Source organism: Agelaius tricolor, unplaced genomic scaffold (genome assembly GCF_023055355.1).
Source record: "Agelaius tricolor isolate 1412-34295 unplaced genomic scaffold, bAgeTri1.0.p SCAF_6, whole genome shotgun sequence".
NCBI lineage: Eukaryota > Metazoa > Chordata > Aves > Passeriformes > Icteridae > Agelaius > Agelaius tricolor.
The window spans coordinates 454,154-476,267 of NW_027269266.1; the positions used below are offsets into that span (position 1 = coordinate 454,154).

General features: G+C 41.1%; 1 protein-coding gene across 1 annotated transcript in view; it reads right to left on the reverse strand.

Annotated features, from left to right (window-relative positions):
- The window catches only part of VIPR1 (vasoactive intestinal peptide receptor 1), a 121,358-nt gene that overhangs the window by 17,939 nt on the left and 81,305 nt on the right, over positions 1-22,114 (reverse strand). Inside the window, exons 6-9 of the mRNA XM_071428489.1 lie at positions 21,051-21,183; positions 8,047-8,200; positions 5,025-5,085; positions 2,576-2,645 (exon numbers count right to left, since the gene is read on the reverse strand). Coding sequence (XP_071284590.1) covers positions 2,576-2,645; positions 5,025-5,085; positions 8,047-8,200; positions 21,051-21,183 — 418 coding nt within the window. The remainder of the gene's footprint in view (positions 1-2,575; positions 2,646-5,024; positions 5,086-8,046; positions 8,201-21,050; positions 21,184-22,114) is intronic.

The window sequence follows — 22,114 nt, forward strand, 5'->3', positions numbered from 1 at the left end:
TATTCTCTTAATCTTGTCTAGCCTTTGTTTCAGGTAGCCACTCCAAGGCATCATGTTGGCCATGTTCTCTCTTGTGCAGCAAGGGACAGACCTCACCAAGGCAGCAGGGAATGCTCCCTCCTGGGATGTTAGACCAGAGCAGTCTGGCTGATACTCAGATTTTAGGTGGTTCTTTTCACCCCAGAATCTCACAGTGCTCTACCAATGTACTCAAGCAATGTGAACCTCATTTATTAGCAAAGGTGTAGAGCTAGGAATGGGAATGTCCTGATGGCATGAGTTGAATGCAAATCTGCTTCTTTCAAGGTCCTCTCTGTTGAGTCATCCTGTTAATCATGCAACACAGACAACAGAAAAGCAATGACAGATTTCTGGGGACTTAGTTCAGCTTTAGTTTGGCACACAACCCCTTTCTTTATCCTTTCATGGTCAGTGAATGTGCAAATGATTCTAGTTTTTAGAGGCTCAGCAGCTGGAAGGGATTGTGTTAAACCAGCCAATCTGATTCCCTGTAAAAGCAGATGATATGATTTCTTCCAGCAATTCCTACACTTATCACAACAATAGATGAATAAAACAGACTGAAGCCCATCTCTCAAGTAGACACTCTTTTTTCAAAGCCTATGACTGATTGGATATCCATTGCATTTCTTGGTTATGATGCATTGCTTAATCACTTCTTACCTATTTTGAGCAATTTATCATAGTTTCTGTTTGTATTTATTTCCTTAAAAAATGGTTTGTGTGTCTGATTTGGTGGGAAGTGAAATTTATTAGTCCCAAACCAGCATTATCTAGATCAACTACACTAATGATCATTGATAACACACAAGCTGCTGCAAGGAAGGCAAGAATGGAGCAATTAAATTCTGACTGTGTTGGCTTGGAGAGGTCAAGAACAAACATGGAGTGGAGTGTCACAGATGGGCTTGTATAACCTTGAAATTCCATGGTAAAAGATACAAGAATCAGGATATTGGAGCAGTTGTTTAGATTATTTTTTATCCCTAGAGTGTAATCGAAGAAAATCAATGTGTTCCCAGTGCTTAACACCTTGTGCACAAGATATATCTCATGTACCTTAAAGATCTTATAGATCTTGTATATGTGTTTTTTCCTTGTACACAAGATATATCTCATGTACTTAAACATCTTATAGATCTTGTATATGTGTTTTTTCCTTGTACACAAGATATACCTCATGTACTTAAACATCATATAGATCTTGTATTTGTATTTCTTCCTTACACTGAAATATCAGCTGTATTCCCATGGATTTGGAGGAAATGCTGCATTACCCCCTGGAGAAAGCTGCTGTTCATCAGCCAGTGGCTATCATGCCCTTCCTTTAGGACAGATTTAGAGGATATCTGCTGAGGGAAAATCAGGAACTGCTGGGTAAATTCTGTTTGGCAATGAGGAAAAGATTTATTGGCCAAAAGAAAATACAGACCCATTGATCTGAGGAGAATAAAAGGGTGTGTTTTTTGACTGAAAGCTTATCCCAGGAAAGGGAAAATGCTATCTATAGCTTCCCAGGATGATATAAATATTTGGAGATGTGTCATCTAAGTACTATATTTCTTTCCAGGGAGGTAAACAGAGCAAGATGTCATTATTGAAACTTTCAGTCTGGAATCCCTACATGATAAATGCCACAGGAAAAAAAAATCTTCTTGTAAAAGTCATGATGTACATGGAATAAGAAGTATGTCTAAGGAAAATGTTCTGTTTACAAGACATATATTTGATTTGATTTCTGTTGCAATTTTTTCTTTTTGCTTCCCTTGCCACGTCGCTGACTTCATTTAAGAAAACTCAAAACTAAGTTTAACTTCAGTCCATTTGATCTTAAGGCTTGGATCCATGCCCAACAGAGCAATGTTCAACAAGGATGGAAGGACCCAGAGTTCTTGAGAAGTGTCCTGGTTTCTATGGTCAGGATTGATCATATCCAGAGAATTAAAATAAAACACTTCTGTTGATTTTTCTGGAAATTAGCCAAACTTCTCCAGAACTTACTCCAAAAATACACAGCTGGAATGCAACTCTGTACTGCTTGAAAGAGGCAAATTCCTGAGGGAATTCATCTACTCCCTTTTTATCTAAGTGGAAATTCATGGTAGGACTTATGTTAATTTGTAGAGTTGACATCTACACCTGAACAAGTCATCCTGGTCAACTCAGAGAAACAAAGCCCCTCCTAGAATGGGTCATCTGATGGAATTCACTGATTCCTGGGGCAAAATGAGCCTTTCCTGGATGTCCAACCCCATTCCTCCATCTCCCATGGCCACCCCACCAAGGAGATGGAGGTGGTCAAAGCTACATCAAGCCAGCTCCACCCTGGTGGCCTGGTCACTGAAATTCCTCCTGTGGTCAATGCTGCAGGTGAGGGTGTTTATCTACAGGAGGAGTTTCCTCATCTTAAAGCAAATGTTCAATGTACAGTGGGATTTTACCTGGCAGTGCATTTTCCATGGACATTCACAGGACATTTCTCAACACCCCTTCACCCCTCCCCAGTTAGAACTAAAGATGGCTTTGCAGCCAGCAGAACGTGCTGATACTTTACCAAAATAGACACCAAAATAGGAGTTTTAATGATCCACCAGAATGGGGATTCCACTATTTCCTCCCAGCACCTAAAAAGAAACAAAGCCAGACTTAAAGCATCAAGCACAGCAAGCAAGCAGGTCTGTAACTTTCTCAGTTTTCCCTAAAAGCTCAGGTTTGCTAGGTTGGGTTGTATGAAGAGAACTAAACCTCGTGTGTATGGACTGGGAATGGCCAAAACTTGCTTTACATTGGCTGTGAGCACTGGTAGGTACCAAATATCCCAGATGTAATGTCAATTTTTTTCCCCTTGGCCATGGAATGGGCTGGAGGATGTTAGGCAGGGTGAATGTGGGGAAGGATGGTGATTTTTCTTAATTTCTCCGACACTGAGCTCTGCTGCAGGGAAATTCTATGGAAACCATGAAAATCTATGAAAAGATCCACCAGGGCTCCAGTGCTCTCCACCATCCTGGATGGAGGGGGTTTGATAAGCACAGGGCAATTGGCACCAACAGAAAAAAAACCAAAACCCATCACATCCTTCTGAAAAAAATACCAGCCAGTGGTGGGGTTAGTCCCATAAATGCAGCAAGCTGCACCTGGGCTGTGGATGGAGTTAGAAAAGTTAAAAAGGGTCCAGGGTGGGATTTATTTCATCCTGAAGCCAGAGCTGTCTGCACACACCACCCCTCACCTGGGACTGCATTTTAAAGCCAAGGAGGAAACGAAGGAAAGGACTGGTGTGGAAATGACTGATATTGCTTGGGACACCTTTATCTGCACAGCCAGGTGACAGAAGGTGCATTTTTTAGGAAAGCATTCATGGAAATTAGGGTGCTTTCATGTAAGAATAGATTAGTGGAGCCTGCTGCAGACAATTTCACCCAGATTCAGCTCCTCTAATTCCAAATGTTGGCCGTGAAGGCAGTAGGAGATGAAGAGAGGAACTTTTAGGGCACAGTTCCTGAGACCTATTTTAAGCATCAACTTTAGGGTGATAAAAATTGCACTCTGTGGACTACACTGACTAAACCTGCCCTAACTCTACAGGGAGATGGAGCAAATTTCTCACATCCAAATGCTTCCAGTTAGGTGTGTGCTGCCCTTTCATTTAGAATTAAAGTAGCCCTAATTTTGTCTAGTGCACTTCATTTTTGAAATAAATTGAGACAGCCTGAATGAAGGTCACTTGCACTTGGAGTTAGAATTTTTAAATAAAGTCTTAGTGTTATTTAACCAATCTTACCTAATTAGGGTTTATTTAATCTGGATTAATTTCCTGTAATTTTTCTCTGCAGGTAATGAAAAAAAAATAAATCTGTGTTAGGTATTAAAATATTCTGTAAATTCATGCTCTGTTTTACTCAGCACAAAAATGTAGGGCTTTAAAGCCCCCAGAAAATGCAAAGAATTCTGTATTTTTGTTAAGAATTTTTGGAGCTTAGTGGGAATATATAGTAAGAAAAACTGGCTTCCAGAATGGTTAAATGCTCCTGTCTCTGACTCATTGTAGAGGCTATTTATTAACAGAGTAAATAAGGTCAGTTTTATGCAGATAGAGTGAAACCATAAAGGAAGTGAGTTGCCCTCAGGAAATGTGCTGGCGTGACTATAAATCAAAAATGCAGTGAGAAATCTGAGCTTCTTCTTGTAGTGAAAAAGGGGCAAATCAGGACACATTTGGAGGGGAAGAATGCATGGGAGAAAATGGATTTAACTCCAGGATGCAAATGCAAGAAGTGAGGGAATGCACACTGAGGACAGAATAAGCACTTGTTTCTGCCTCTCTCCGGGGTGTTTTCCTATAAACCCCTTTCCAATTACTGCAGTCTGACTGCTTGAATAAAAGCAAGAATGAGCATTTCAGGATCAAATCCTCTTTACTTGCACATATCCTTGGATAACTCTGGTGTCTGCCTCATTTTCTTGGCTGCATTCTATCTGCTTCTTATACAAAATATCAAAGGCTGCTGCTAGGTTAAAAGGGATGAAGAATAGATCCTAAAATCTGCTTGAGAAAATAAAAAAAAAAAAAAAAAGAATTTTTAGCCTTTTTCTTTTGGAGAGAATTGGGTGTGTTTATAATTCCCCTGCTGCACGTTTAGGGTCAATTCTGCAGGGTGCAAAGCTCTGTTCTGAGCACAGGGCCAAATGCAGCCATCAGGGTCTGCTCACAAATTCCCTGCAGATATCCTGACCAAGGCACTGGGAAGTAAAGAGGGGGAGTGATTGACTTCAAATGACTTTTCAGGGAGACCTTGGAGCGTTTCCTGGTTCCTGGTGGCAGGAGAGAGGCGCCATTGCTGCTGGCTTTTGGGTTGCTAAGGCTGCAGGCCTTTCCTTGGCCATAAAAAGGATTTATAAAGGAAAATATAACTGATATAAGGAAAATATAACTGATATAAGGAAAATACACCTGATATAATTTCCTTATAGAGGAATTATAACTGAGTGCACAGGCTTACCCAACATCAAAAAAGTAAATCCTGACAATTGTCCAGGCAGTGATGAACACGGAGGGGGCACCTGAGGAGAGAAGAGATGGTGTTGCTGTCAGAAACCATGATCAAATGGTTCCCTGATTTCATTGCCAGATTATTTAAAATCTGCCTCATTTCTCAGGGCTGTTCTCCCTCGCTCCCCACCTCTCCTGAGTGACTGAGGGGGTGCTTTCCCTCAGGGGTGGGGAAATACTTCACATTTTCAACCCTCACATGCCAAACTGGCAACGTTGCCTTTCCCTCCCTGTGGCCATGCAAGATCAGCTCTCTGGAACTGCTCCCAGCACGCTGAAATTCCCGTTGAAGTGCCTGGAAAAACCTTCCAGGGGTGAAATGCAAGGAATAGGGGTCACTTGAGCCACCTACAGTGTGGACACCTGTACCTAAGGAGGTCACCACAGGCTCTCCTCAGCATTAAGGGGCAGAATTGTGTGTTTCTCACACACAGGGCATCCAGCTATGTTAAATGTTTGATTTAGAACAATAAAAATGAAACATCCCTGGACCCTTTTGCCCTGTAAGGGAACCTGGAGTGCCAAATTCACAGGTGAAGCTGCCTCTGCTCTTCACTCCATGATCTGCCACGTTTGGGTGGTTTTGTCCCATCCTTGTGCTGGCTCTTTCCTCTCTCTTATCTTTGACTGGATTTAGGTTGGAAATACTCCAGGAAGGACATGTCTCTTTGCTCTGTGTTCCTCACAGATTGTGTACATTTTATTACCAGTGATTTCCAAGTGCAATGGTACTAAACCCAGTAAAAATTAATGTAATTAGTGCATCCAAATTATTAATTCATGTGTAATCCATTCCAGATCCATCCCTGATGCTCTTGCAAATGATGGATGACTGAAAGGCCAAAATATCCCTCAAGCACTTGCCATGTTCTGGAATTGCCCCTCTGCACCCAAGCAACCTCAGGACACATTGGGAGTGCAAGAAATTTCCTTTGATTTAAATCATTACCTCCATGCATTTTTCTTTAAAACCCGCCAGCTCTCCAGTGCTGAAATAAGGCATATCTGGAGCACAAGGTGAGTTTAACAAAGGTCTGACCTGAGGAACTGAAATGAGACCTGCTCCCATCATCCCTCCTTCTGCCAGAGCATGGAGAAGCATCTCTGCTTTGCAGTGTGAAGCTGAGCGTAGCTCCTGCCACTTTTAATGGAAGTTACTCCATTACCCATGGATAATTGAGAAAATCCCGAGTCCTGGCATGTCCCTGGACATGGCTCAGTTTTATTTTACTTTTTCTCCTCAAGATTCTTCCCTGCTCTTATTATTTCTCAGTTTCAGCCATTGAGAGCAGGCGGTAGAAAGTTATTAGCTTACTTAAACATAAATCTTCAACTAAAAGGCATGAAAGGGGAAAAAAAATGTTTCTTTTTTTGAGAAATAAAAGAAGTTGATCTGGTGGGATTAATTTGCATAAGTCAGCAATTCAGTTGTGAGTTATTTTGTGAAGAGCTCAATTCTCTCTTCCTTACCATTTTTCTAATTTTATTTTGCTTTGCTTTTTTAAAAATATTTTTTAATTTTCATTATATTACATTAATTTAATTTTATTTGATGTGTTTGAGACTGGATTTGCACTAAGGCTGGAGAAATCACCAATGCAGTGAGCAGAAGGTTATCAGCACTAGCACACAGGTGATGGGATGATCTCAGGGCAGCTGGCTGGCCTGAATTCAGTGTCTGGTTCAGTCCAGGAGTTCTGCTTTGCTGGGATCCATCCTTACAATTTAAGGTCAGTGTATGATACCAAATTCAGGTTCCAGTCAGGATCAAGGAATTCCTTCCCAATATCCAATCTAAATCTACTCTCTGTCAGTTTGAAGCCATTCCCTGTGTCCTGTCCCTCCATCCCTTGTCCCAAGTTCCTCTCCAGCTCTCCTGGAGCCCCTTTAGGCTCTGGAAGGGGCTCTGAGCTCTCTCTGGATCTTTCCCTTCTCCAGGTGAACATTCCCAGCCTGGCCCCAGCCCTGGAGCAGCTCCATGACCTCCTCTGGAGTTGCTCCAGTTGCTCTACAACCTTTTTATTTTGGGAAACCCCATGGCTGGCAGCATCTCTGCAGGTGGATCTCAGATGAGGAGAGCAGAGGGACAGAATCACCTCCCTCAGCCTGCTGGTCACGATTCCTTTGATGCAGCCCAGGACTCAGTTGGGTTTTTGGGCATGTTTTGAACTCATGTCCAGCCTCTCATCCACCAATCACCCCAAATCCTTCTCGGGACTTAGGGGGGCTGGGTGCTGTCTACAACATCTGTCCTAGGGTGACATTATGATGCTTGTATCTCCATTTGTGTGTTCTGTTTATGCTGGATATTATATTCTGTGCCTTCAAGACTGGCTCTGAAGCGTGAAAGTTTTGTTTTGGTTTTGTTATCAGCCGCTCCCCCATGGCTGGCAGGACACAGAGACAGGGCAGTACATGGTGCTGCTTTGGCTGTTTTTTGTTCTTCCTTTTGCTTTGCTCTTGCTCCTGCTTGTGCTTCTACTCATTAGTTAGTTTAGCTAGGCAGTCTGAATTTTCCCTGGACTGTTTTATTTCCCATTCTTGGAACCACTTGAGCCTGCTCTGGACTGGGATCTGGGAACACTGAGAGTTTGCACCTTGTGGCTGCAGCAGCTGCCCCAGCACAGAACCAACTGATAACAGAGCGACCATCCCCAGGAGAGACTTTCTGAATTTGTCATCTTTTTCAGAGTGAAGAAAGGGTGTTGTCACTTGGTATTGTTCATTTTGTGTGCTGGGGGGTGCTGTGCCTGTTAAATAAACAGGTTCTTTCCACTTCTCCCTGAGGAATCCTTCCCAAACTGGTTGGGGAGAGGGGCTGTGTGGGTTTGCTTTCTGGAGGGGCCCCTTTTGGAGGTTTTCTCCCAAATTTGCCCTAAACCAGGACAACATCTCTGCCCCACCTGAGTGCCCAGGTATCTGTGCTAAATTCCTGCTAAAATCACCAGTCAGGATCTCGTCCTGGAGCGTACCCCAGCCGATCAGGATGTACCACCAGAAGTATTTCCTCTCCGAGAAGAAGGAGATGACCAGCAGGGTGTGAAGGTACAACCCCTCCACCAGCAGCCAGAAGAAGTTGGCCATGACACAGTACTGGAAGAAAACCATCATGGCCTTGCAGCCCACCTGGAAGAGAAGAAATGAGCAGTGGTGAACTGTTGGAACCCTGGTTACTGAGAATTTCAGACTTTCTGTGCTGACCCCCAAGAGAACACTGCATTTGACCTGAGGCTGTGGAGAAGCTTCCAAAATGGAATGACAGAACTGGGATTGTGGGTGTGGAGTTTGAATAGAAGTGTGTGATATCACATGGTGGAAAACTTAGAGTTGTAGGTTTTAGAATGCAGTAATATATATATAAAGCAAGATGGAGGTTTTAAAGCAGAAGCTGGTCCTTCTTCACCTTCTTCTTCACGACCATAAGTAATATTGTGCAATTAGATAAAAAAATCTGCATTACAGACCATGAGTAGTTAGTTATTAAGTTAGAAGCAAAAATAACTTGTGTAATTTCTTAATTAGACAGTTTATACTTAAAAAAAAACCTTATAAAAAAAGATACAGCTCCATTTTTAACTCATTAGAAAGAATTACTATTAAACTCACACTTTACGAGACTGTAATGTAATAAGAACTAATAAACATCTGAGTCCAAACAAGAAATATCATCTCACACATTTAATCCCAACCTTAACAAAGAAAAAAAACCAAACAAACAAAAAAAAAAAAAAAACAACAAAAAAAAACCAAAACACAAACCCAAAAATCCACAAATCCACACAGTGGTGCCCTGTGTTAGGAACTACAGCACATTCCCACAGGAAAGAAATTTCCACCAAATTACCAGTAACCCTTGCTCTGGGTGTATCTTTGGGGTTGCTTTGTGCAGCACCTGAACTCCTTATGGAATGAATTCTATGGTGAAAAGTCTACAAGAAGTTGCTCCTCTCTAGGAGAAGAAGGACTGGGATATGCATTTTTAAAATAAAGGATAATAAATAAAATAAAATAAAATAAAATAAAATAAAATAAAATAAAATAAAATAAAATAAAATATAGGCAGGAGAAGCAGGGAAAGCACACAAAACCATGCAGAGATTTTATTGCTGTGGAAGGGGAGAGATTTGAAAAGGGAAGGTGAATTGTTTACCTTCAGGAAATGAATAATTAAACACAGTAACTTGCTGTGTGGAGATTTCACTGCAGCTCAGGTAATGGGAACAGTTCCCTTAGCAAAGAAATAAATACAAATGGAAATTTCTGACACTCAAGGGAAATTTCTGACACTTGGCACCCACTGCATCATTACACACCCTCCAGGTGTTGGCTCAGCAATTGCCCTGCTGCTTTCAGTGGGTGACACTCTGCATTTTCTGGGGCAAGAGTTTGCTCTCACTCCCTGGCTGGTGGCACTTCCCTGGTGTCCTGCACGTGTAGAATATTTGATTTAGAGCAACAATATTAATTTAGAGCACCAGTGACAACACCTCATTTGTCCCTCTACTCCTCTCCTGCTGAAAGCAGTTGCTACAAAACACTGGTTAAAAGGAGAAGTGTGGGAAGAGTTTTTTCAATGCCATGTGTTTAGGGAGGAACTGTCCCCACCCTCACCCCCAAACCCATCAGTGTGTGACCCTGGGGACCCTGCTGGGCTCCTGGTAACCACCTGGGAGGTGAACTCCTTCCCAACTCAGAATATTCTGTATGTGACTTCAGGGGCTGCCTGAAGGAGGGAAGGCGGCACAGGGCTGGGCTGTCAAAGGTGGGGATGCAGCAGCCTCATCCCAATGGCATCACCTTGCCATTCACATTTTTTGGAAAACCCCTTCACCCAGGATTTTTCTCCTGGGAAGCTGAAAAGCCTCAGAGAAAAAGGAAAACAATTCTTATCTCATTTGCTTCTCCTGTGTTGTGCTCATGTGGAATGTGTTTGGAGATTGTTCACCCACAGGTGATTGTTTCATTGGATTCTGCTGTGAGTTGTTTTCACTCTTTGGCCAATCAGGGCCAAGCTGTGTAGAGACTCTGGAGAGAGTCAGGAGTTTTCATTATTATCTTTTTAGCCTTCTGTAAGTATCCTTTCTGTATTCTTTAGTATAGTTTAGTATAGTATTCTTTAATATAATACAGTATCATGAAATAATAAATTAGCCTTCTGAGCACATGGAGTCAGATTCATCATTCCTCCCTTTGTCGGGGATCCCAGCAAATACAATACATCACCACAGCTTTGGTTTCTCCCTGATTTTGTGTGCATGTGGCTGTGTGACACTGCCACCCCTCCTTCCTTTTCCCCAAAGCCTGCTTGGTGTGTTTGCAGGGATCTGTGTGTGAGTGAATTCCTTCATGGTTTCACTTTGTGGGTGTTTGGCCCTAATTCAGCAGCTCCCAGGTGAGACACTGTCAGAGCCCAGGACATTGTTCTGGCTGCCCTGGAGGACTCGAGACCCTGGCAGGGGCTCAGAGACCTTGGCATGGAGTCAAAACCACCTGTGCCTTTGATTTTAGCCCATGGAAACAATTCCCAACTTTGTGTGAGGATTTAGAAACCACAAGAGTTTGAGTAGAATGACAGTGAATTTATCACAGGGTGACAACGTAGATTTTTTTGGGATTTAGAATGGGGGTTCAAGAGGCAAGATGGAGGAATCTGGGTATGTCCTGTCCTTCTTCTTCTTCTTGTCTTCCATCTTCTGGGTGATGGTGACACTGTTTGATTGGTTTAGAATAGAGACAGACTGTCTAACATAGGTGATAGGTATTGGAAAATTATTGTAAATAAAGTACAGGTAGGTTTTAGTATAAAAAGCCAACACCACCCCAAGGGCGGTCAGTGTGCCACAAACCAACCTGCTGGACAGATCTCAGCAGGTCAGAGAAAGAATGTAATAGGTAAGAGAAAATAAACAACCTTGAAAAGCAAAGCCAAAGAACCTTGGTAGTGGGGCTGGGAAAAAAAGACTTTTTAATGCCTCAGGAGCCATTTCAAGCACACAAAACCTGAGGTTTGAGGGGGCAGATCTGATGCACCTCAACCACCTGCCTGTAAAACAAAGATTTCCTTTGGGGATTGTGCACCAGGGGATCACTTCTGGATGGTTGCACTGAACTCGTGGCAGAGGCAGGAGCACAGCACAAGGGGCTGCAAGGCTTCACAGGACAAGGGAAGGCTGCTCACAAACAGTGCACGTGGCTTCTGCCCGGCAGAAAAGGAAAGGAAATCCCTCAGGAAGGGATTTCCAGCCTGACTTTGCAGAGCTATTGCTGTACAGAGAGAAAGCTGTGCTGAACTCAGGCCTGTGGCAGCAGAAATTGCAGATCCAAATCCATCCCCTCTTCTCCCAGCACTGGCAAACATCAATTTTGTGGCAGTCTCTGACCCTAATCCCTCCCTTAAAGGGGTGGTGGCTTGTCACAAAGCTGAGGTGGATCATGGTTAGCAGCCGGATCTGATCATCCTCTAGGTCTGTCCAACCTTAATAATTCTATAATTAAATTAATTTATTTATTTTATGGTTTTATTTCTCCATGCACATGGGCAGCAGCTGGGTTTTGGCAACTTTTTCTTTTCCTGGGTAGCAGATCAATTCTTTTCTCCTTGCTGAGGGATATTGGCTTATTTGAGCAGTTCCTATCACTCCTGGAATTTTTGGTTTTACCTGGAGAAAAGACCTTTTTGTGCAGCATTTTGAGTGCATGGCAGTAATGTCTTGCAGCCAGGGATCCCCTGTGGCATTGGAACAGAGCTGGATGCACTGTCCTGTCCTTAAAATTAAATAATGACATTTTTCCACTGCCTGGGCTCGCTAGTGCTGCCTAAAGTGGGTAAGTTTAAAAGAGGTGCAGTTTGATTGCTGATGATCCAGTTGATCCTCTTTGACAGTGGCACATTTGGAAAACAGCCCTTCCTGGCTTTTGGGAGACCTTATTCCATGCAGCCCTTGGTAATGGGTCTCCACCTTCCTGACTGATAAAATTCAGCCTCAGAGAGGCTGGTTTAATGCTGGGGAATAAAATCCTCTTTTATGTAAGATATCTTACCCTTTAGATGACAGGCACAGGGCAGAGAGGAGCCATTACATCTCTAGAATTTATTTTTTTTCCATAAAGAGCAAACCTCACGATGTGTCACTGTTGAAAGACTAACATGGGCTATTTTTAGATCAGACATTTTCAAGAGAAAAAGCTGAATTACATCACTGCTTTTGCTACTCTCTCTTCTCCCACAGGCTCATTTACAGATTATTTCCTTGTCTTTCCTCAGGGATCTTGCTCTGCTCATGTCCACAGCAGATGTGGCAGTGAGATGGTTTTTCCCTTGGTTTTCTGGCTCCTCTCTTGTTCCTCTCCTTAGAGCTGCATCAAGGATGTACCAGTTGCTTTTCCCATGAAAATCCCTCCCTTTCCATGTGTGTAAATCCAGCACTGCCAAGGCCACCACTAAAACGTGTCCCCAGGAGAGAGAGAAAGAGAAAGGAAAAAGAGAAAGAGAAAGAGAAAGAAAAAGAGAAAGAAAAAGAGAAAGAAAAATAATAGAGAAAAAGAGAAAGAGAAGGAAAAGGAAAAAGAGAAAGAAACATAATAGAGAAAAAGAGAAAGAGAAGGAAAAGGAGAAAGAGAAAGAAAAATAATAGAGAAAAAGAGAAAGAGAAGGAAAAGGAGAAAGAGAAAGAAAAATAATAGAGAAAAAGAGAAAGAGAAGGAAAAGGAGAAAGAGAAAGAAAAATAATAGAGAAAAAGAGAAAGAGAAGGAAAAGGAGAAAGAGAAAGAAAAATAATAGAGAAAAAGAGAAAGAGAAGGAAAAGGAGAAAGAGAAAGAAAAATAATAGAGAAAAAGAGAAAGAGAAGGAAAAGGAGAAAGAGAAAGAAAAATAATAGAGAAAAAGAGAAAGAGAAGGAAAAGGAGAAAGAGAAAGAAAAATAATAGAGAAAAAGAGAAAGAGAAGGAAAAGGAGAAAGAGAAATAGAGAAAAAGAGAAAGAAAAAGAGAAAGAGAAAGAAACTAACTTAGGCCAACTCAGGCTTAGCACACCCAACCTGTTGTGTAACAACAGCAAAAAAGCAAAGTAAAAACAAACAAGCCAGACTGCCTGGCAAAAAGCCATCACTTTAATTTCTTCCCTCAGCTTAATTGCAGTTGTAGACCAGGTTCAAACAGGTGGGCTCTAAAAAAAGCCCCACAAAGTTTATGTTTGATAATCAAGGTGAATTGTCTTCAAAAACTCGAACGAGTAAATTCCTCCTAAATCAATTGGGTGCCTTTGACTCCTTCCCTCCCTCCCTGTCACAGGCTGTGACAAGCAGGGAATTTCCCACAATAAATTGCTGCACTAGTGAGTGGCTCTGCAGCTCCTCCTGGGAGATACACAGAAATTTAGGGTATTAGGAACAATATCTGTGAATGAAGAAATGTGATTGAAGAAATTCTTAAAAAGCCATCTTGACAGAAGCAAAGGGGCTCACCATGGACTCCAGTGTGAAAGTCTCTGTGAAAGCAATTTATGATCTATCAGGACTTATGAAAAATAAAAGACCTTCATGGGAATAGTCATCTTATGTCTTGATGATGAACCTTTCAGAGGCTTCAACTCTAAGTGTAAAAATGTATTATTAACAGCACGGGCAGATCAATTTAACCGGATTCATGGTCACTGCCTGCCTCAGGCATAGGAAGAAGAGCTCCCAAACCCACATTTTCCCTGTTAGCTTCCTGCTCTGCACCCATGGTGCCTCAGAAACATTATGCAAGAGCACTCTAAAGCCTTACCAGTAGCTAATTAATTCCATTTATCTTAACCTGCTTTCCTTCAGGTCACAATCCATTACATTTTCATGCACCCATCATTGCCCCGAGAGCACGCCCTGCAGTACTCGCCTCATGTCAGCTGTCACTGGGCAATTTATGAAGCCATTAGAACCTGGATTTGTGTCTGGGCTCGTGGATTTGTTACCACTTGATAAAGCAGAAATGCCATTCCCAGATGGATGAGCTGGACTGTGCAGCCTGACCCAGGCACACCCCCCTGCCTCAGCCAGGTAAGGCTTTCCTGCTCCCATCAAAATGTGGAGCAATGGAGACATCAGGAAGAAGCTTTTGGATCAGTTTATTTCTATTTCTATTTCTATTTCTATTTCTATTTCTATTTCTATTTCTATTTCTATTTCCCTATATTCTATAATATAATTTCTATTATTTCTATTTCTATTTCTTTCCTGTGCCTACCTGCAATAAAGGTTGGGCTATTACTGAACCTGGATGGAGCATTGTACCCCTCATTAGGGAATTATTTCTGCAGAAAGAGCTCAATCCAAAGTCCTAAGACTTAAATTAAAGCTGGTTTAAATTTGGGTTTTCTCTGTGCTTTCACCTCCTTAGTGCCAGCTGAAAATGGTAAGGCATTTATAGAAACAGAATCCCAGAATGTTTTGGGCTGGAAACCTTAAATATCAACCAGTGCACTCCCTGCCATGGGCCGGGCATCTTTCACTGTCCCAGGGTGCCCCAAGCTCTGTCCAACCTGCCTTTGGACACTTCCAGGGATGAGGTGAGGATTTACAAGGAAATTACATGATACAGCTTCTATTTCATGTGCAAAGCATGGCAGGGGCAGATCCTGCAGTGATTAAAACAAATGGAGTTGCACCAGTAAATTTTGTATTAAAACAAATTGAGTTGCACCAATGAATTTTGTATTAAAATAAATGGAGTTGCACCAGTGAATTTTGTATTAAAATAAATGGAGTTGCACCTGTAAATTTTGTATTAAAATAAATTGTACCACTTTACACTGATGAAAAATGTGGTGCACATGGCTGCTCTTCATGCCTTGCCCACTTCCCATGCAGGCTTCCTCAAATCCAACACTGGATTCAGGATTCAGGAAGAAACTCTTTTGTCTGCTTTCCCTCACACAAGAACCAACTTTAAGCCCCATGACTGTGATCCTCGAGGCGATTTAAGAATTTCTCTTTGCTGGTTTTAACAGGGGTTATGTAACTGTCAGTCTTGAAGGACTCAGCCTTTCTATTTTGTCTCTCAGGAATTCCTGTTTGATTTTTGGGGAGCTGTCTTGTGAGTGTTTCTGAGATGCTGATTAGCTCTGGCTGGTCTAACCTGGGTGTCAGATGACTCAGAGTTGAGTTCAGGTGTAAAAATAGAATTATTTTGGTAAATGAGTTAACTGTGGCTGTTTTGTGCTCATCAATCACAGGATAAAGGCACTCATGAGCACACCTGCAAGTGGCAAACCATGTCAACCACAAGCCAGCAACTAAAAAGAGAAGGTGATCAGGGTTTTAATAAAGCCCTTCCTCTCATTTTTCCCAATTCCTCTCTTTTTTTGTGTGTTGGTGCCAGCCCATGATGGTGGCACTGCTGTGTCCAGGATCACAGAATCACTGAAGTAAAGAAAATTCCTCCTCCAGAGCTCTGCCAATTTGACCTTCATTCCTGGGTTATTTCCTTCTGCCTCCATTCCTGGTTTTTTTTCCTTCTGCCTTCATTCATGGGTTTTCCCTTCTGTTTTATTTCCCTATTTATTTCCCATTCCTGTTTTATTTCCTTCAGCCTCAATTCCTGTTTTATTTCCTTCAGCCTCAATTCCTGGATTATTCCCTTCTGCCTCCATTCCTGTTTTATTTCCTTCTGCCTCCATTCCTGTTTTTTTTTTTTAATCTTCTGCCTCCATTCCTTCCCTCTGCTTTCTTTCCGTTGTTTTGCATGATTTACAGGACCTTTCTCTAGGGCTTGTTTGGTTTTTTTTTGTTTTGTTTTGTTTTGTTCTTTTTTTTCCATTCCCCTCTGTTTTGCTGTAAACCTTAGACTGTAGCAGTGATCATCAGATATCACCCAAGGAAACAGCTGACTCTCTAACATTTGTTTTGCTTTAACACAGGTGCATAAAAAACCTTCTACTGTTGCATTTCTCCATCAGCCTGCAAATCATGGTGCTCCCACATGGATCTGAGTAGCCTCACTGCTGGAAATGAAAACGTATCTGTCTTCAACTTCCATAAATAAAATTCATTTAGGGGCCTGTAGCTGTTATCAGTTTGTCCTGAGGGAATTAAAGTAAAAAACCACCAATTTTTCACTCTGAAAAGATGAGATATGCATGCAAATTCTCAACTGCTGAACTCCCACTCTCCTTTGCAAGGAATAATTTTTGCTTTGGATTTTTTTTTTTGTTTTACTGGAATAATACAAAAGGGAAAAGATAAATTATGTGATCTCCCTTGGCTGAATCTCCAGCAAGGGGAAACTTGCAGAGCTCAGAAAAAAACGCCAGCCTGAATTTAATCTGTAGAATCTGATCTTTGTTTCCAGCAAACTGTTGGCTTTGTCTTCAGCAGGGCTTGAAATGTAAGTGGTTCATCATTATTATGCCATCCAGATATGACAGTAATGAAACTATATCAAAACCTATCCCTAAACCCACAAAAAATTAAATAAAACAATGATTGAAGTGTTCAGTTCAATCCTTCTGCCACATTTGTTGTTTTGACTGTTGTTTTCTGCAGGGTGCATCCCAGGGAGAGAAGGAAAAGGGAAGAGAAATGGTGGGAATGCCAAGAGGGAAGGGCACTAAACCTAAGGAAATCAGGGATAAAAACTAAAACTTCTAAGGAGGTCTCTTGAGTCTGGAAGGGAAAAAAAACCAAACCCAAAAATAACCAAAAACCAAACCAAAACAAACAAAACAAAAACCCAAAAAACCAAACCAGAAAAAAAATAAAGGCAAATCCAGACTGTAAAAAATTTTTCACACACAATGAACAATCTGCAGATGTAAAAAAGCCACGTGTGGTGAGTTTTCCATCAGAAATGACCAATTAGTGAGACAGAACATAACCTGAGTGAGACAAAACCAATATTGAGGAAGCTGAATTGAAGAATTATTGAAGAACTCAGGGTGGGTGGTTCCACAGAGCCCTCTGGGCCTCATCATCTCCACATCCAAGTGCTTAAAGCCCCAGCTGCCAAACACACTCGAGCAGATGCCTGCTTTAATCCATTTAAGCCAATAGGAAGATTCAGTTACACATAATTATAATTAAAAGCTACATAAGTACTTTGTGAGAGAGAGGGAGGAGGTGGGTATGGTCTCCTCATGGTACCTTGAGCAGAACATTGTGTCTGTGCGTGGCCATCACACCCCTCTAGAAAATTCCCTGCAGAGTTTCGTTTCTTACTGGAAAATCCCACAAAAATCCAGTTTTGGAAGAGGTCAGTCTAAGGATTCCCCATGAGCTTTAGCACAAGTCTCTGTTAATTTGGTGAGAGTTCTTTATTTGACTCCTTATAGTATATATTGTGAATCTGTTAAGATTGTGGTGGTAATATATTTGCAGTCATAAGGTACTAGATCATAATAATATAAAATATTATATAATTTATAATATATATAAATATATAATATATAAAATTATATATAATATATATAAATATATAATATATATGTAATTATATATAATATATATAATTAAATATATATAATAATATAATTTATATATTAAATATTATATAGTTATATAATTACATAATATAATTATATAATTATATAATATAATTATATTATATAATTATAATTATTGATATAGAATTTTATAATTCTATATTAATATATAATATTATTAATATAATAATAATAAAAAGTGTTTTTTAATAGTAGGGAGAGCTTAAGCTGCTCTCTTTAATTGTTTCTCTCAAGCCTTTAATTATGTCGTGTGTCAGTGGTACATATTTGGGATTTGTATTTTGTTTGCCATATTTTATTGGTATGGCTATTATTTGTGTTGATGTCATGTCAAAATCTCCTTCCTTTCATGCTTTTTTTCTGATTTCTGCTTAATTGGTAGAATTTGGAATGTGTCTTGAAGGATCTTTTGTATTATTATTTGAGCTGACTCTTGGAATACGAGGAAATGAGGCCAATTCTCTGCTTTTATTCTGTAGGTTTGTGTCTCACAAAGATGCTCCTTCTTCAGGCTTTGAGGCTGTATTCATTCCTTCATTCACTGTGCCTAGGCACAAATCTAACAGGCTGGGACACCTGGGAGGAGGAGAAGGAGTGAGGGACATTTACAAAGCCACCAGTGCTGAGTTTCCTTGGTGTGGGACAAGGGGCCTTGTGCAGGTTCTGGGTTTAAAGGTCATTTAAACCTGCTCCCTTTAGTCATAAAAACAAGCCCTGCTTGCAAGCTCAGGATTTCTGCCCAGTGAAAACAGGTTGATTTTTTCACCCAAGCAGCAAGACTTTTCTTTCCCCCAGGAGAGAGTTTATCCATAAAGCAGGACCAAGGGCTACACATCACTCTGCAAACATCACCCACTGCTGGCTCACACCATCACTCAGTGATGCTCATCACATATATTTTATAATTTGGCTGCACTGGCCCTGAAATACTTACAGCCACATTCTCAGGCACTGTGGCCCATGGAAATGCTCAACAAATTAATTTTTGGGGGTGTTTGTTCGTGTTGAACTCAGTAGCAATCCAATTCTCTTTGAGTTTAAAGTGGTGGTGAGTTAAAACCATACCTGAAGTGTCCTAAACTAGGTAAAATGAAGAAAAATACAGAAAAGCCTACTAAAAATGTTTTTAAATTACATATATGTCTTCCTCTGTTGGAGTTCCTACTTGATTGAAGCATTGACACATTTGTTGGTTAATGTATTTTTGTGTGGTTGGAGCACAAAACATAATTTAAAGTCTTCTTACTGCAGCAGGTAATATCAAATTGAGGACTTTGGTGCCTACATCATAAATGCTGGCAGAGGTTTCTATTAATTTGGATTTTATAGCCCTAAATCTGTTCTGTCTTTACCCTTTCATTCCCTAAAGGAACTGAGTGTGGTGTTTCTCTTCCAATGAAACACCTTTGTTGCTTTGGGTTTGCCTTGTTCTAAACCAGAGTAGCAGTGAGAGCATTCAGCAAATTGTTTGTTGAAATCTCTCCCCAGACTGAAGGAGCTCAAGGCCACATCCATTACACACAGAGCCTTCAGTGAATTGTGTATAAAATCCTGACAATATGAATTAGCACCAGGACTCCCAAGTCCAGCTTTATCCTGCAAGTTCAAAGCACAAACTTAGCTCAAGCTAACCCAACCAACCCCACAGGAATGGATTTTATAACAATTTCTCCTATCTGATTAATGTTAGGAGAGGCATTTTGTGTCAGTGTTTTTAGACTGTGACCTAAAAAAATTGTCCAAAATGCTGGTTCTAGACTGCAAGGGATATGCTCAGCCTAATCTGGTGGTGACAGATTTGTTCCACATAATTTTATAATCATTATGCATCATCCAGCCATTCACCCTGAGCTGGCAATTAACTCAAAAATCTTCTGATGGGGAGAAACATAAAAATGTTGTACCCATGGGGGCTACCTGAAAGTTCAGGTATTCTGGATTCTGCAGGAAAATTCTGTATTTACACCCAGAAATGTTTCTGCATGGATGAGAAGCAAACACTGGATCCAGCAGAATCCAGTGCAAACTCCCACAGGGATGAGAGGTGGGTTCCCATTCTGTGGCCTCTCCTGGCTTGGCTGCTCTGCCAATTGGCATTGACAATTAATCTGTGGCAATTGATTCCAGTTTCCACATCTTTCTACCCATTCATGGACCTTCAGAAGAAAATCCCATTCCAAGAATCCAGAGAGGATCACAGGGAGGAGGGAGCACACAGGGAAAGGAATCATGCTGCACACAGTTCTCGGGAAAAGCTGAGAGGAGGCTGCTCTGAGCTTCAACTCAGACATGCTCAAGCAGAAAGGTCATTATAACAGCAGGGACAGGACTCAGGGTGAGGATACAGGAAAGCCAGAAAGCAAGGAAGAAATTGGGTGGATGGAGAAGAAAAGAGTATTTTTTTCTGGTGGTGTATGACATAAGAAACAGGTCCAGAGGTATCAGCAAGCAGCTCATCTAATGCTCTGAATTTACTATGGAGGGTTCCTGGGGTTTTTTTGGTTTTTTTTTTTTTTTTTTTTTTTTTTTTGTTTTTTTTTTTTTTTTTCCCTGGATAACTTCTGATCACATCTCTTCATTTTGGTGATTTCCATTTCCTGCCTAAATTTATTCATGACTGGTGTCCTCTTACGTCAGCGTGGCCTTTAGATAAACAGCCCTTCTCCCTCCTTAATGTTTGCTCCAGCTGATAACACTGACTTTGAAAGGCAAAAAAATAACTTAACTCCTTTATTCCCCTTATTTATCATCCCAGTAGGGAAATCTCACAGTTGCAGACAGCAAGCGTGGGATACTGATTCAGATGAAAAATGGATGATGATGATGATGGTGTCTGCACAGAGATTTCCTGCCTGAAATCCTGCAGAGATCTGGTCACTGGAGCCCAGAGAATCACCCACAGGCAGGGGCCTTTTCCCAAAGGACTGAACAGCATTCCAGCCTCCAGGGAACTGATTAATTAGAGCCCACTGTCTGTGGGTGCACATAACACACACAGCTCATGTGGAAGTACTTATCCCATAGATAACTAACATTAGTTATGTGAATTTGGATCTGACTCCCATCCTCATGGAAGGAAAAGGTTTTATTGAGTCCCTAAACACAAACCTCCTTTGACCAGGATATCCAAGAAATTAGCATGTGGCAGGGAGATGGACACAGGACTGACAGGAGCCCCAAAATCCTGTATAACCTCATTGTGGGTTTGATCTGATGAAATCCTTAAGGTTCAAAAACACCTCTAGGACCATCAAGTCCAGCTTCAGAAAGGACCAGATATAAAATAGAAATATATACATTTTGGACTCAGATAATCAATTGATTCCTTCTCCATATAAGTCAAATGGCAGCAATCATGGATTTCTTTTTCCTTTCAAATGACAAGAGGATTTGAAATCTTACCAAAGTTCCACCTCACATGCATTTGCAAGGTAATTATTGGTGCATTGCTTAAGAGGGGCAACAAAATGGGGTGGAAATTTCGAGCAAGGCTACTTACTGAACTCACAAAGCAGTGCTCAGACTCCCCACTTTCAAACAGGATGACATCCTTGATGAAGACTGCGATGGCTCTCATGATGAAGGACATGAAGAGGTGCATGTGAATGTAATTTCGAGTACAGTGTAGTTTTCTGTTGGGAAGAAATGAAACATTTCTGAATAGCAAATCTTCTCAAAAGCATTCTTTTTATATTTACACATTTCTTCTACTATGACATAGAGTCCCAATTAAACATTAGAAACCCTGAGACAGGCTCTGGTCTGATGAACATCACCACAAATCCACTTAAGCCTCTTTAATTCCACAGAATGTGGCAATCCATGTATCTGCAGCAGTACTGCTGCTTTTTCAATCCTCAGAAAAACAGGAAAAAATAGAGGATGACAGAAAACAGGTCCATCCCACTGCTCTCCACTGGAAAATAAATGTTTTTGACTGAGCAGACTGTGTTCATATTAAAGGGCTTTTTTTCTACAGAATGTTTCTGCTGCAATAATTCTTTTCAAAGTGAAATGTCTTTTCAAGCAGGCAAATAAATTCTTAGCATCTGTTCCCAGAATTAACACATATTACAGACTTTCTGGAATAATATGAACTGTATTTTCACTTAAAAATTACTGGTTGTTAACGATACTGAGAACTACACCAGAGTTTTTCTATCCCTTGCCTGCTAATATTTTGAAGACAAATTCTGATCAAGTGGGATTTTTTTTTTTTTTTCAAAAGAGAATTTACACCAGCTAAAGTGAAAGGCCTGATTGTCTGGAAATGGGTACTTTGTACAGACACCAGAACCACAGCAGACCTCACTCAGCAGCACATGAAATTAGCACCTCTTAATGAGCCAGTGGGCAGTGGCAGAGGTTGTGCTGCTAATCTCTGATGATGGCAAAATAATGGGGCTGAGCTGAGTCCTCTGTGTCTGCAGGCCAAGGCAAGTCAAGCCAAGCTGTTTCCCACCAAGGAAAAACAGGATCCTCAATGGTTTCACCCGCCTGGCTGGCTCTTTGTGCCTTGTGGAGGTTGTTGGCATTTGTCTGATTGACTCCTCCATTGTAAGG